At 54.4% G+C, this 15,044-nt stretch overlaps 7 protein-coding genes across 7 annotated transcripts; 2 read left to right on the top strand and 5 right to left on the bottom strand.

The window, feature by feature from the left end:
* Positions 1–139: 139 nt before the first annotated feature.
* Positions 140–772, bottom strand: V2A60_004354 (uncharacterized protein; the record flags this gene model as incomplete). Its single annotated transcript, XM_083255674.1, has 3 exons — positions 140–269; positions 515–606; positions 701–772. 3 exons carry the CDS (start codon positions 770–772, stop codon positions 140–142), a joined length of 294 nt encoding a protein of 97 aa, XP_083111800.1.
* Positions 773–3,739: 2,967 nt separating this feature from the next.
* Positions 3,740–4,822, top strand: V2A60_004353 (kinase-like domain-containing protein; the record flags this gene model as incomplete). Its single annotated transcript, XM_083255673.1, has 3 exons — positions 3,740–4,028; positions 4,088–4,389; positions 4,463–4,822. 3 exons carry the CDS (start codon positions 3,740–3,742, stop codon positions 4,820–4,822), a joined length of 951 nt encoding a protein of 316 aa, XP_083111799.1.
* Positions 4,823–5,199: 377 nt separating this feature from the next.
* On the bottom strand, positions 5,200–6,414 carry V2A60_004352 (mitochondrial 37S ribosomal protein mS35; the record flags this gene model as incomplete). Its single annotated transcript, XM_083255672.1, has 2 exons — positions 5,200–5,804; positions 5,859–6,414. 2 exons carry the CDS (start codon positions 6,412–6,414, stop codon positions 5,200–5,202), a joined length of 1,161 nt encoding a protein of 386 aa, XP_083111798.1.
* A 284-nt stretch (positions 6,415–6,698) lies between these two features.
* On the top strand, positions 6,699–7,433 carry V2A60_004351 (N-acetylglucosaminyldiphosphodolichol N-acetylglucosaminyltransferase catalytic subunit ALG13; the record flags this gene model as incomplete). The annotated part of the gene is made up of 3 exons (XM_083255671.1): positions 6,699–7,017; positions 7,072–7,210; positions 7,262–7,433. The coding sequence occupies 3 exons, from the start codon at positions 6,699–6,701 to the stop codon at positions 7,431–7,433; spliced, it is 630 nt and encodes a 209-aa protein (XP_083111797.1).
* A 180-nt stretch (positions 7,434–7,613) lies between these two features.
* Positions 7,614–9,526, bottom strand: V2A60_004350 (WD40-repeat-containing domain protein; the record flags this gene model as incomplete). Its single annotated transcript, XM_083255670.1, has 2 exons — positions 7,614–9,332; positions 9,413–9,526. The coding sequence occupies 2 exons, from the start codon at positions 9,524–9,526 to the stop codon at positions 7,614–7,616; spliced, it is 1,833 nt and encodes a 610-aa protein (XP_083111796.1).
* Positions 9,527–10,195: 669 nt separating this feature from the next.
* On the bottom strand, positions 10,196–11,374 carry V2A60_004349 (glycoside hydrolase superfamily; the record flags this gene model as incomplete). The annotated part of the gene is made up of 1 exon (XM_083255669.1): positions 10,196–11,374. One exon carries the CDS (start codon positions 11,372–11,374, stop codon positions 10,196–10,198), a length of 1,179 nt encoding a protein of 392 aa, XP_083111795.1.
* A 692-nt stretch (positions 11,375–12,066) lies between these two features.
* On the bottom strand, positions 12,067–13,171 carry V2A60_004348 (uncharacterized protein; the record flags this gene model as incomplete). Its single annotated transcript, XM_083255668.1, has 2 exons — positions 12,067–12,515; positions 12,646–13,171. 2 exons carry the CDS (start codon positions 13,169–13,171, stop codon positions 12,067–12,069), a joined length of 975 nt encoding a protein of 324 aa, XP_083111794.1.
* Between the last annotated feature and the right edge of the window lie 1,873 nt (positions 13,172–15,044).

Raw genomic sequence — 15,044 nt, 5'->3', positions numbered from 1 at the left:
TAGACTGATCGGGTCGTTTGCGTGATCAAAGATGGCCTTTCACCGTGACCTTGAGTGCTGATGGCCAAAAAAAAAATGTAATAAAGAAGGAAAAGAATAGGTCTTTCAAATGGAAGCCTTTTTTTGGTGGGTTTTTCTTTTAATTCTCCTTGGGAGCCGTCTTCTCACACATGATGGCCTTGGCACGAACCGCCCACTTCAAAATCATGAGCAGGTCTAGAGCGCCGGGGGCTCCGATGTCGAGGTGGCTACCCTTGCAGCCGGCCTCACTGTAGCGTTTGCGCGTATACATGTCAGTCTTTTTTTTTTTTTACTGTTTTTCATTTACACGCCGAGTGTTCCCGAGGATCGGTGGTGGGAGGTAAAACGCACTCGTATAGGTGACAGACGATATCGCCACGAATTTGGACGGAGCCAACAGTCTTTAGCCTTTGATACATCATGTCAAAATCTTGTTTCTCCTTTCTTTTTGTTCTTCTTCTTCTCAGAATAAATGGAGATTGCCGTGTCTTACTTGGGAGCCTCGTCGGCAATGTCGTGACACTTGCTGTCGATGGGCCAGGTAATGACCTTGCCGCCGAAACCGGTTTCGGGAAAGATGGCCACCTGTTGGTCAAAAATAAGAAGAAGGAAAAAAAAGGTTGCGGGTTAGAAGTTAATGTCGCAATTATCCGCCAGCTTGTGATGGGATGGAACACACCGAGGAGTTGGTGGGCAGAGCGCTGGCAATGCCAGCAAGGAGGGCAGCAGGGGCAAGAATTTGGAAATGCATTGCGTGAACGATAGGAAAAATTTTGTAGATGAGTGGTTGTAGAAGGTCAAAGTATGGGATACAGCGTATTGTGTGATAAAGGAACGGATTGGTCAAAGGGAGTGACTCGGTCAGATGCTGATGAGGCGAGAACTGGGAAGGAACCAACCTGTCGTTTTGAACACTTTTCTGAGCATTCCCAGGAGATTGGATGCCGCAACAAGTCGCCAGGACAGGAAAGTATCAACACTGTCGTTCCGTTTCGTTTCCCTAGTCAGGTTGCAGATATCCTTTTTCCCTTGCTTAGTTCGTTACTGGGTTGGCAGAAGGCCATCACAGGTCATGCGGTGCCGGGACTGCCTGCAAAATGCTACGACACATTTGCCTAGTCCGTACGGGACCCCGGCCGGGACCGCTCCGAAAATAGGCCTAGGCATTGCTGATTACGTCCCAGGAGATGCCCCATCTGGCGGCACACCCCCGGCCATTGACCCGGTCCGGGTCAAACTTGTTAATATAAAACCGCCGGGCCCCTCGGCACGTTCACGCCAAAGAAAAAGGGCTGCGCTGTGGATACTGATGAGCGCCGCAACACCAAGGCAGAATCCCTGGCAAAATGGGGTCTCTAATAATTATGGTACTTCCATCCCATGTCTTCCGGGGGCGGGAAAGTACATCAAGAACCTCTCACGCAAGGTCGAGGATCACATGGTGCATTGCGATGATTCAAAACCAGGGGGAGAACTTGTGCAGTTGAGGTTCAAGAAAAAGTAATGAAGCGCGTGTAAATGAAGCAAGGCTCCATTATTAACTGATCACCAAAACTCTCTGAAAAGCCAGGCCATCTGATACGCTGTCATTGTCACCTAAAACAAGAAAAACTAGACAAGCAGACCCTATTACCTGATGTTATCTGACCATAATATCTATTGAAAGTATCTGGAAGCAATGAATATATCTTTGAGTATACACAGGTATTCATTTATCATGTTCCCATGCGAATGTTTCGCCAAATATCATGCACTTGATTCTCCAGCGTATACTCTCGGCGTGGGACACGCAATGACATCATTTACAATGTCGTGTTCTTCGAACTTACTCCCTTGACCATAGCTAACGATGGACAAATTCCACAGCTAGTGGCAAGATTGTTGCTTCGTCAAGTCAAATTCGCATTCTGCCATTATGATTTTTTTTTTCAAGGCAGAGAGGCATTCATGTTGCTCATCAAAGGGAAGCGCTAAACCCATCTATCCATCATGCGCAGCCGACTCATCCAGGCAACATGATTCGGAAACTCGTCCAGAAATTGGCCGACATGGCTGGGCCAGTCGTGCGTCCAGCCCCAATGAGCACAGATGGCAACGGCATATTCCCAGAATGCCGGATGCCATCCAGCTACATCCCAGTCCAGGATTGCAATACGCCCATTCGGCTGCAGCATGATGTTCCTGAGCTGCAAGTCAGGGTGGGTGAATACAGGCTCATTGTCACCCTTCAAGCAGTTGTGAAGCACGTTTCGATAGTATGCAGCCTTGTGCTGCAGCCGGTCAGGGCTCTCCGCTAGATATCTGTCCAACAAGCCGTCGACCAGGGCGACCTCTGTCTCGAACGGGGCGTCAACCGCCCGTCTCTATAGAGGGCACAGGCTCTGGGAGCCTGTCATCGGTCTCGATGAACAGTTTGTCGTACGATATTGGCGAGGTCTATGTGGCAACACTCTGTCTCGTCCATGCACACACCCCTGCTATGGTTGCAATTTTTTTTTAAAAAAAAAAATCCAGGATAGCTAATAAATTCTCGAAAAGCACTGAATTCATGCGCAGCTGAGCACGAACAAAAGCTCAACTTTGCGTACTTGCCGCGCTACCCAACACTACTCTAGCACTGTCTCGAACACGCTCATGAATCTGTTCAGCCACTCGTATTGTGAGTTTAATAATAGCACTCGTGTAACAGTCTACTCTACACCCCTTCATTTCCCCCTAGTCTGCTCTCATCATTTTTACTACTAGCCTTGATATAGATGGTCTTTGTTAGAATCTCTGACCGACTAAATCCCCGACTAGTAATATATCGATATAACTTGTAGAAGTAACTAGCCTCCTCTTATATATGAACGACCTGGAGAACCCCTCGATGAGAACATTGTATCATGTTGATGCTAAGAGTGCTTCTTCGCCGGCCTAGATTACAATTAGTTTGCTCAGACGGTTTTCGCACACAAATAGAACGTGCTGACCAAGTCTGGGCGTGTTGTTTGCGCTGTGTCACAGCTAGGTAGGGCATTTGAGACGGTGAATATTATGAGTTGCGCTGCACTGTGGGCCCTAGCAGCCTTGCTCAACCAACCCGCCTCCCTACACATACTTCTTTGCCGCCGCGTTCTCTGTCCAGGTATCATCGGTTGCATTAAACATTGCCATTCTATCCAAAACTACCTAGGCACGCTTCGATCGACGCCGATATCGCCAAGGAACCAGCCCGTTCCCACTAGCCAGACCTGGCGGCACTAGGCATCCGACTCTAGTTGTCAGGTACTGTAGCTTGCCCTCCTGTTCTCTTACTCGGGGCACTTTGCGAGACTGTCCTTTCCATTGCTATCTCGACCTTGTAAGACGCTTTGAATGAATCATGCTCTCTGCGATACGGTCCGCAAGATTTCTGCGCCGGTCGTGGAAACCACTTGATTTTGCCACCTCAAACTTTACTCGGATACCTGCGGCTCAAAAGATTGAAGAAGAGACTATCCCAGGTTATGTCGCTACTCGTTATTACCCAACTCGAATAGGAGAAATATTCCAGGATCGCTATCAAGTTGTGGGAAAGCTAGGCTATGGCGTCACTTCCACCGTTTGGCTGGCGCGAGACATGCAGTGGGTATCTCCAGATGTTGGACGGCAAGTCCTGCTACTTGGAGCGTGTGATTGACTGTAAAATAGGCAAAGACGCTATGTCACTCTCAAGATATACATACAGTCTGCTTCAATGGGTCAGGCCCTGGATGATGAACTTGGCATTTACGCGCGCATTAATGCCAGAACCACAAAGCACCCGGGTCGGTCCGCAGTCAGGTCTTTACTGGACTCATTTAACATTGAAGGGCCCGGGGACACGCATCAATGTCTTGTGCATATACCTCTATTCGAAAATGTGTGGGATTTTCTTCATCGGAACCCTATACGAAGGTTGCCACAACTGATCGTGTGCTTTATTCTCCAACGTGTACTCCTGGCGCTGGATTACCTGCACACAGAATGTCAGGTCATTCACACAGGTATGTTCGTTCCTCAGGCTCACTCTCCTACTACAGTTGAGTATTGATCACTTCCGCAGACATCAAGGCGGATAACATCATGTTTGAGTTCTCAGATGACTCAGCTCTCGTCGACTTTGAGCAGAAAGAACTTTTAAATCCCAGTCCCAGGAAGGAGATTGAAGGCAGATGCATCTATACGTCTCGAGATTTAATGAAGCCGAAGAATGTGGGCGCTCCTGTGCTTTGCGATTTTGGTTCCGCTGTATTCGGTGGCGTCGAACATTTGGAGGATGTACAACCAAACATCTATCGTGCGCCCGAGGTTATCATGGAGGGACCTTGGACATATAGCGTCGACATTTGGAACGTTGGCTGCATGGTGAGCAAAAAAAAAAAAAAACTATGAGTGCACCCGCTTGTCGACTCGTTGGATTGACGTTTTGGCCATATAGATCTGGGACCTTTTCGAGGGCCGGTCGCTGTTCACGGGCCAGGACCCAGAACTGCACAAGTACCGGAGCCGTGCGCACCTCGCGGAAATGATCAGTCTCTTGGGGCCCCCGCCACCGCATCTCGTCGCCCGGGGGCAGCTACGCCACACGTTCTTCGACGCAGATGGCGCCTTTTCCGTCCCAAGTATACTCCCAGAGCGAACTTCTCTAGAACAGAGGGAGGTGATACTCGATGGCGAGGAAAAGGCCGAGTTCATGCGGTTCGTTCAGCGAATGCTCCAGTGGGAACCTGAGAGTCGCGCGTCTGCAAAGAGCCTGGCGTATGATGACTGGATCTGCAGACATGTTACATGGAAATGAAAGAAAACGGTGGTGTGTGCGCAAGTTCGTTTGCGCCATCGTGAAAGCTTTATTAAACAGCAAACTACATGTAGAATCTGAGCCCATGTACCGAAACCCCGTCCAGCTTCGGAGCCGCGGCCATGAGTTGCACCACAGAGACAATAGAGCGGCGCTTGTCAATGTCCACAGCCGCTGATACTGTTCACTTCTGTCGGGTCTGGCGCGCTCTCCGATACGCATGGATATTGTACATTTTTATTGATGAAACCAGGGTCTTCACGGCCCTTCTATGATACAAATGCTAAATGAATCCGGGCTGCTTTCACGCATGCCAGTAACAAGCGTACACGTCTCGCTCTCCTTGCGCTCTGCTTGCGCTCACCCGTTCAAACGCCTCATCTCCGTGCGCGGGCCGGAGCACCACCGCGACCCGCCGGGACGGGCACCGCCTCGGCGGCCGCCCTCGTCTGCTCCTCCGCCAGCCTCTGCATCAGGTAGCCGTCAATCTTCTTCTGGCCGTCCACGACGCGGCCCTCCTCCAGCCGCTGCGCCTCGGCGCGGAGCGTCCGCGCGCGCTGCTCGGCCAGCTGCTTCTGGCGCTGCGGCGTCATGCGCCATCCGGAAGGGAATTTCGGTTTCGGCTTGGCGGCCTTGGTCGCGCGGTAGTAGTGGCGCGTGTCGAGGGCCACGTCCTCGAACGTGTCCTTGGGGTCCTTGGCCTCGGCGATGAGCGTGCCAATCAGCTGCTGCAGATACCGCTTGTTCTGCGCCTGGTGCTCGTAGCGGCCGCAGCTCATCTTGACCATGTCCGTCTCGGGGTCGAGGCGCGCGCCCACCAGCTTGCGCAGCTTGGACGTCTGCACGTCCGTCAGGCCCAGGTCTGGAGGCGTGAACTGCACCACGACCTTGCTCTCGGCCGGGTGCGCTTCGCCCATATATGTCGTATATCGCCACCGTAGAACCTGGTCAGCTTTAGGGAGCTCAAAGGGTTTCGCGAGTTCTGAGTTTTTGTTAGCCTAGTATTCATCGATTGGAAGGCTCTCGTGTAGCGTACTGGAGAGAAGTGGCATCTCCCAGACGGCCAATCTGGTATAGTGTCGCATCTCTCGGACCTCGTCCAGCTTGTTGTGTGCCATGGACATCATGTCGTCCTCGTTAAACTGGTCGTGCTCCTCGGTAAATGTGTCGGGGTCGTCTTCGTCGTACCAGAACGCCGAGCGGTCTAGCCTGCCGCCAGAGTCGTCCCTGGCCAGCTCGTCCGTGAGCAGTTTGTCTTGCGTCGAGAATCCCGGCGTGTAGCGCAGCTTGTCGTCGAGGTATGCCTCGATGCTGTTGTGGCCGTTGAGCTTGGCAAGCTGGTCGAGCTGCTGCAGGCCCTCGGGGGTGGCGCGGTCCAGGAAAGCCTTGTCGAGCTGCTTCAATTCGACAGGGGCGCTCTCGCCGCCTTCGTCGCCATCAAAGGCCCGCTCGGCCGCGCGCATCGAACTCGTGCTGAATGAGGCAGTGGCCCTCGTGCCGGCCATGGCCATCATTCGGTGGCGGGCTAATTGTGGTGCTGCGCGTCGGCAGGCGGCGGCGCATAGGCTCGCGACGCGGGGGGCGGAGGCCATCTTGACAGTACCAACTGTACGAATGGCAAATCCGGTCGTCTGTCGTGTTGCGCGTTGCGGAAGGAAAGTTGAGGCCTTCGATAAAAGCTTCGAAATTTCGGCGGAGCAATTTGGCTAAAAGCCCCTGGTACGGAAGGCCTACCGAAGTTCAGCCTTTGGCATGGGTGGGTAAATACCGGCTAACAGAAACACTGGTGTTTAGTGCTTGAAGCTGTTATGTCTTACCTCACTTACACCTGGTCCCAACCTACCCTCCTACAACTCAAGTCGAAAGAATAAATGAAATGGCTACGGGCGGGAGCACAAAAAGATACTGCCTCGTCACGGTTGGTGCAACGGTTGGCTTCAGGAAGCTGACGGCCGCAGTTCTCGAGCCTGACTTTTGGCGCCATCTGGCCGGCCATGGCTTCACAGAGCTGCGTGTCCAGTGCGGGCCGGACGAAGCATGGGCAGCCGCCAGAGTCGAAAGCCAAAAGGATCAAGTTCCCGAGTCCTTTTCAATTGAGACTTTTGCGTCGCGAAATAATCTCATGACGGAGGAGATGATTCTATGCAAAGCCTTGGGCACTGAGCGATCAAAGGGCCTCATCATTGGCCACGCTGGTAAGTCCCGGCCTGCAAGGCCACCCACCCGGCGGAAGCTAAACGGGCGTGTAGGTACGGGGACTATATTGGACGCCTGGAGGCTCGATGTGCCCATGATCGTCGTTCCAAACACGGAGCTTTTGGATGACCACCAGACCGAAATGGCCCAGCACTTGGCCGCGGAAGGCTACGCCACGCATGCCAAACCAGAGTATGCCCATGATCGCGCAGGCGGAGACATTGCATCTAACAAATTTCTCAGTCTTGCCGATCTCAAAGAGGCAGTCGATAAGTCGAAGCTGCTCGTGGAAGAGAGCAAGAGCCGCAATCCTCCTCACGCCGTCTCTTCCGAAAAGCAGCCAGCAATGCGGCTATGGGATATTGTCCCCGAAGAGGTGCAAAAAGAGCAGAATCAGCAAATGTCCGCCGACTAGAAGACCCAAGCGCATTTTCTGATGGCATATCTGCGAATACAACACGGCTCAAACATTACTTCAACTTGATACCCCGGGCATGAGTCCGATTCTTTTGGAATTTCATTGGCCTTTCATCTAGCTCTCGGTCTAGCTCATATTTTTTCGTCCATTGCTTCATTCTACTACAATCAAAACATTTCAGGGCAAATTTTGCACGTCCCAAATCTTGACGGTCGCATCGTGACCGGCGCTCGCAAGCCTGCCTCCCTCGATCCACGCCACGCCGCTGACGCCGTCCTTGTGGGCATTGGCCGCCTTGATGCGCTTGCCCTGGTTCTTCTTTTCCAGGCACCAGACAAAGACGTTTGTGTCCAGACTCCCGCTGGCGGCGTACGCGCCCGTGTCGTCCCACGTGATGCAGGTGATGCGGGCCGTGTGCGCCGACCAGCGGTCAGCGACGACTTCCCAGCTGCCCGATTTGTACACGTAGATCTTGCCGACGCTGTTGCCGGCGGCCAGATGCGTGCCGTCATGAGAAAAGGCAAGGGAAGAGATTGTGCCCGTCGAGTTGGCAAGGCTCTGGGCTTCTTGCAGCGCGCCACTGGACTCAGCCTTGTATATTTTGACCGAGTTTTGGTCGGCGCCGACGGCAACGAAGCCTGCGGTGGCTGCAATAGCGCCAGGCGTGTAGGCAGTGGGCGTCTCTTTGATCAACTTTCCGTTGTTATACGCAGCTACGCCCGATGTCGTGGCAACGTAGACGATACCATCCGCCGCAGCAACACCTTTGGGTTGGGCGGGCAGGTTGATACTGTCCCCGAGGAATGTTTTGGCAGCCTCGTCCACCGTTCGGAGTGTATCATCCCAACCAGCACTGTACGTTTTGCCAGAAGCGCCAACCAGCTGGGCAACCTGATTCGTGTGGGACTGGCCGTCGACAGTGGCGGCTGTGCCGGTTTTGATGTCCCAGTAGCAGATGCGGCCGTCGAAGCTGCCCGTCCACAACGCCGTACCTTTGTTGTCCGACGTGCGGATCATCGCAGTGATGCCCTTGTCGTGACCCTGGATCACTCTAACAGCCTGCTCCTTGCCCTCTTGCAGGTATGTAAGCTCGCCTCGCAGGTTCAGGCTAATGATCAGACCATCGCTACGGCCATGGGGGATGGCTACGCCCACTTGCTGGTCGCCAACGCTGACACCATCTCCAAACTTCCAGCTCTGAGTGATCTTGCCCGATTCCACATCCCACACCTTGACGCTCTGGTCCGCGCTCGCCGTGGCAATCTTCTTGCCATCCTGGGACCACGACACCGCAAAGATGGAGCCCGTGTGCTCGCCTTCGCCAATCTGCCTGACAGGCTCGCCCGTCTTGCCATCGTACAGCTGGATGCGCTTGTCCGCGCCCACCGTGACGAGAGCGCTGCCGTCGGGCGAGAACGCGGCGCCAAAGACGAAGCCCTTGTGCTGGGTGCTCTTGTCGTTGAACTTGTACGGCGCGCCGTGGTAGAAGACCATGTTGCCGTCGTCGCCGACGGTGGCGGCGCGAAAGGGGCGCTGGCTCCTCATGGCGACGGCGTTGACAGCCTTGCTGTGCCCGATGACCTCGCCGACCGAGTTCCCGCTGTCGGCCGTGATGCAGCGGCCAAACTGCTCGCGGCCGTCGCCGACGGCGATGATGCGCTGCGACTCGCCGTCCCACGCAATGTCGTTGAGGCGGCCCGAGATGATGCCGTACTCCTTGCCGGCATTGTCGATGCTCTCGGGCTCCCAGACGCGCAGGGTGCCCGCGGCGTCGCCGCTGGCGACCTTGAAGCCGTTGGGGGCGAAGCGGGCGACCGTCGTGGCGGCGGTATGGCCAGTGTATTCCTTGCAGTCGTCGGGCGAGTCGATGGATCGGACAAAGATGGATTTTCCAGACTAAATGAACCACGTCAGCGCCTTGTCCGATGCGTCTTCCGCGCCGCAGATAGCTCCGAGGGCAGTCCTTGGCTACTGACCGCGTAAGCTATACGCTGGCCCTTGCTGTCCGTCGACAGCTGCGTAGGCTGGCCACGGGTCGTGGCGGGAGCCGCAGCTAGGATTTTGTTAAGGGTAATGGCAGGAGAAGACATCTCTTGAGCGTCGTTTTTTTTTGTTCACAGGCAGAGCTGTAGACGTTGCGTTGTGCCTGAGGCGGGCTCGTGTTTGGGGAACGTGGGGATGAGCTTGGAGGGGCAACAGCCAAGAGGGGCAGGCGGATGACGTCTCAGCGGTCAAACAGGCTCGGTGTAAGTGAAGCCAGCCACGAGTCGACAGAATCAGAGGTCAATCTCGACAAAGAATTGAAACGTGTTTGAAAATTCATCTGATTAATTGAAATTTACAAAAAAAGGTAAATCCAACACACTCCGCTCCCCTTAACTAATACGACTGTTGAGCTGCTGCCTACTGGCACAGCAATAGCTGGATCCATCTATTGGTGCTCTGATCTACTAGTCAAGCTTCTGGCTTGATGCAGTCATTACACTACTTCTCATTTCAAGCACTCATATGCTTAATATTTTGGTCTTTTTTTCTTCTAATACGCGACTGCTTCTGCCATCTGATAGCGCTTTCTCACATTACGCGGCCGTTCCTCAACGCCCGAAACACAGTTGAAGACTAAAGACCATGGCGTTGGACTGCTGTTCAGAACATGTCGCATCACAGTACAGGGGCAAACAGCAACATATGTATTCTGAGACTAGATTTGAATATCGCTATCACCTTGTCGAATGAGCTCCGTCACTGACTGTGCGGGTTCAACCGCTCCGAAGAACGCTCAGCAGGGTGCTAGACGGGTCCATGTTGAGCGACCAGACCATCGCGCCAGCCAGTCCCTTGGACGCGGCATAGTCGACCTTGATTTTGAGACTCTTTGGGTCGTCGTACGAGATGAAGGCTTTGGTCTGAGGGTTGAAGACCCACGGCGTCTGCGACACATTGTCCCACTGCCGGACCCAGGGCGAGGCCGCCGTCGTCGGGCTGCTGAGCACGCGCTGGTCGATGAGGTGCTTCCACTGCCAGGTGCCCGAGTTGGCCGTCGCGCCCGCGCAGGCGTCGTACCAGGGGGCGTCCTCGTTGTCGCCGAGGGGCACCACGCTCGACTGCGGCTGGTACTGGTTGTTGGGGTCCTTGGTCATGTCCTGGAGCGCCGTGGTGGAGCGGCCGTAGAAGGCGTAGCCGGCGTTGAGCTGGCCGGCGGGCCAGCCGGCCTTGGTCCAGGCGTCAATGGCCGAGACAAAGGACACCTGCAGGCCCTTGCCGGGCTCAAAGTTGAAGGGCGTCATGGGCCCCGTGACGTTGTTCCAGCCGCCGTTGATGTCGAACTGCATGAGGCTGCCAAAGTCGACGACCTTGGCGTACTCGGAGACGTCGGCGATGGGGCCGTCGGGCCCGTCAAAGGGCTCCACGCGTAGCGCGAGCGTCAGGAGCTTGCCGCGGGGCCCAAAGGCCGCGTCCATCTGCTTGCGCAGCGCCTGCAGGAAGACGAGGTAGTTCTTGGCGTCGTTTTGCGGGTCAAAGGCGTTGCAGTTGTCGCCCAGGCGGCCCGGGTACTCCCAGTCGAGGTCGACGCCGTCCAGGTTGTTGCGCTTGATGTAGCTGATGATGTTGCGGATAAAGTTGGCGCTCGTCGTGGAGCTCTTCAGGATGGGGGAGAAGTAGTTGGAGCCGGTCCACCCGCCGATGGACATGACCGCCTTGACGCCCTTGCTGTGGAGGGTGTTGACGACGGACTGGAGGAACCATTCGCCCTCAAAGGAGAAGGATCCGTCCTGGGCGGGAATGGCAAAGGCAAAGTTGATCTGCGTGTACTGGCTCAGGTCCACAGAGTCGGCATACTGCTTCTTCCAGGACGGGTAATAGCCGACAATGTTCTTTCCCACCACGCCTGTGGTGGTGAATGCCAGCACGGCGGAGAGATATGAAATGAAGCGCATCTTGATTCTGATTCTTGCAAGGTCGGCGCTGGAATAGTTGGTCGATTCGGCTCATATGCGTGGCTGTAATGGCGATATATATCCCCCCAACGGCTCAGAGTCACTCGAAAGGCCGGCGTCTCGAAAAACCTGCCTCAGTTGCCGGCATCGTCACCAGACTCGGGGTAACGTTGACACGACTAATCATGGCGTTGACTTTTGCGCCGGACACTGCAACAGTGCGGTTGCAGTCTTTGCATTTATGAGGGTTTCTGTATACTGGTAGATTAATCACAATATAGGTTAATCTAAGGAAAGTTCAATAATAGGACGATGTAAACTAGCTAATTGCCGATCCCCCGCAGTTTGTAGCTCGCTTCAATGCAGCACAGCTCACGAACGGCCCCCATTGGCGGCACTACGGTTAAGGAAACATTACATTCGCCACAGAGTATAGAGGGTGCCACAAGATCAGCCACGGAGGCATCACTCAGCGATAGATCCCAGGTGCTTTATACTGTGTACTCGTGCGAAGTCGACTGGTCGTGTCACTCACTACATCACTTGCATAGCAAGAGTTCATCATGGCACACTCTTCAGCAACACGGTTCGGGCAAGTAAAAGATAGACGCATATTGACAGCCAATGTTTCCGTACATCTTCAATATATACAATGAAGCTTCTTCCCCCCTTCCGTGTCGTCGTGATCCAGCTCACAGCGAGCCACGAATCTGCTTCTGGTAGTTGCCGTTGTTGACGGCCAGCTGGGCCTCCCAGAGCATCGCGCCGCCGTAGTTGGGCAGGCCCAGGCCCTTGACGCCCTCGAGGGCCGAGGCAAAGGTGGCGGCGTCCACGTAGCCCTGGTCGCCGTCGGCGCCGCTGGCCAGGGCGCCGATGAAGAGCGTGGCGTTGCCGATGCCCTGGCTCCAGGTGGTCACGGCGTCGTCGAAGCCGGGCTGGGCAATGTTGCAGTCCCCGTTGTTGTAGAACTGCACCCACACGTAGTCGAGCAGGCGGACGACGTCGAGCGGCTCCGACGCGTCCGGGAAGGGGCACTGGGGCGCCGCCGTCAGCACGTACTGCTTGCTGGGGTCCGAGTTCATGAGGCTGCGGAATTTCTTGGTCATGGCGACGTAGCCCGTCGGGTTGGCGGATTCATTGTCTATACACACGCGCGCACACGCACACACCATCATGTTAGCTCCGGGTCATGATCATTGTGCATCATGGCAAGTTGTGGATTATTTCTCTTTTTCTTTTCTTTTGTTTGAGGGGGGGGGCAGGTTTCTCACCCAAATCGATGCCGTCAAGCTTGACGCTGCCAAAGGGACGAAGGTCCGCGTGGTTGGTGCCGCCCAGGAACAGATCCCAGATGGTCTGGGCAATCTGCTCGCCCTGCTGGTCGTTCTGCAGGGTGACGTCGGCGTACCCCTGGGCGCCGCCCATGCTGAGGATGACGCGCTTCCCGCTCTGCTGGCACTTCTGGATGGCGGGCACGAGCGGCGCGCCGTCCTGCAGCGACGTCGCGCCCGCGGCCCGCTGCGCCGGCGACGGGCCGTCGAGGGTGCTGATGCTGAGCTGGGGGTAGCCGCCGTCCTTGAAGAAGTAGCTCAGGAAGGCGAGGTTGACAATGTCGTACGAGCTGTCGCCGCAGACGTCGTCCAGGGTGGTGGACGAATCCTCGGCGCCCCAGTAGACGGTCAGCCGTCCGCCGCCGCCGCCGGAGCCGCCGCCGCTGCGGGACGAGACGCGCGCGGGAGCCGTCGAGACAAGGGCGCCAAAGGAGACCGCGGTGGCCAGCAAGGTCCGAAGGAACATGCTGGATCAACGGGTGCAAAAGACTGATCAAAGGACAATGGAAAGGGACAAGAGAGTGCACACCGAGACGGAATGGATTACACGCCAAGCAGCAGAAAATGAGTCAAGTATATAAAGTCGCTCGGAAGGCTTCCCGATCACAATATCAAAGTGTGGTAAAATGTCTATGCCGGGACAGATATACAGAGTCTACGGCACAGCAAGACATTCCGGTCCTAATATATTAATTGCTCTTCATCCAACACCGATACCCATCGACGGGGAAAAGTTTGGTTCGTTTCATCGTTTGGGGGGGGATTATCCATTGCAGATGGCGGTGCCGGTCGTCGTTATTGTTACATGAGCATGAGCCCGGCACTTCTCAACCCTCCACGGGCCATTGTATTCGGAGGGGGGCACAAAAACGTTACATGAGAAGGAATCCAGGGCAGCGATGATACGCCTCTCAACCTCAATCTGTTGCGCGCCACCACCGGGAGGTCTTGTTCTTTGTTTCTGCTTAGACAAAAGAGTATGCAACCAAGGGGGGGACGGGGGGGGCGGGCTGGTTTCTCTCCTTTGCCCCAACTAGGCAGGTAACGATCGTGGCTGTCAGCCTCTCGGGTCAGAGATGCCGCACTCGGTGGGGGAAGAAGGGCAAGTGTCAGCAAACGGCAAACTCCCCTACGCACATTGCTCAGTTGGGTATATTAGAGATGAACCTGGGGTACTTTGAGGGGTTGTGTGCCGCATGCAGGGCAGGTCAGCGAGTCCTGCGCGAGCACACCGCTGAGAGTAATATCAAGAGCGCCAGGACGGGAAACATGGGGGACTTTCACGGCAAAGTGTCATGCCGCAGTAGGATGTGGTCCATTCCATTCCACCTTGATCCTTCAAGTTTCGGTCATGTGTGTGTATATGGATGGGGTACATCAGATATCAGGCCCAGGGTAAACGACCAAGTAAGCACCGCTGTACCATCATGGAATGCCATGTCGCTTTTTTGCGATTCGGACAATAACGCGTTCAAGTCCTCGCTGGCCGACAATTCTGTCTGGGCCTTGTTTACAAACCCCCGGTGAAAAGAAAAAAAAACGTACTTGTGCGCTCATTTTGACCGTGTCGCTATTTTTCATACTAACAATGGCAGGATACTTGGAACCTGGGTAGCCGTCCGAATAGTTGTAGGTTACTACTGGATTGCTATCAAGTGTGTCCTATTTATATGTAGAGCATCTCTGGGCCACAGTCTTCTTTCATCTCTCTCAAGTTCATTGTCATTGACCATCGCAAGCGTATCAACTAGCGAAGAATAGAATATATACACGGTAGGCACTGCTTCGGGGGAAGAATGGCAGCAAAAGCGCAACGCCAGCCACAACCATCACGCAACATCGATGGATCATTCCCTGGTTGGGATCTCTCTCTCTCTCTCTCTCTCTCTCTCTCTCTCTTTCTCTCCCAGACCTATTCCCATCCACGTGAAATTCATGTTTTCAAACAGGACCAATAAAAAAACGCCAAAAATGCACAATCAAGACCAAGAGGTAAAGGGAGAGAGGCCCTCCTCTTTGTATTTGGCACCGTTTTTTACTCCCAGTTCCTTCCCGAGCTTTTGCCTCCCAAAAAGATGACAAAGAGGAAGAAATGAAGAAGAAGAAAAAAGACTCCGCCTGTATATGCTCTTCATGAAAAATAAAATGAAAAAGCGCCCCCCTTAAAAAAAGACATCAAGTTGCAAAACACAAAATACAACGCTGAATCCCATGCCCATTGATTTCTCCCAGAGGGGTATATAACAACAAAACCGAAAAAAAAGAAAGGACGAAAGGACGAAGCAAAAAAGCGCCAAAACCCCGCAAGTTTCATTCTTCTCATTTCCCCCAATTTTTCG

This window comes from Cordyceps javanica, chromosome 3 (genome assembly GCF_051103115.1).
Source record: "Cordyceps javanica chromosome 3, complete sequence".
Taxonomy (NCBI): Eukaryota; Fungi; Ascomycota; class Sordariomycetes; order Hypocreales; family Cordycipitaceae; genus Cordyceps; species Cordyceps javanica.
The sequence above is the reverse complement of the archived record's forward strand: the minus strand, read 5'-3'. Positions and strand labels throughout refer to the sequence as shown.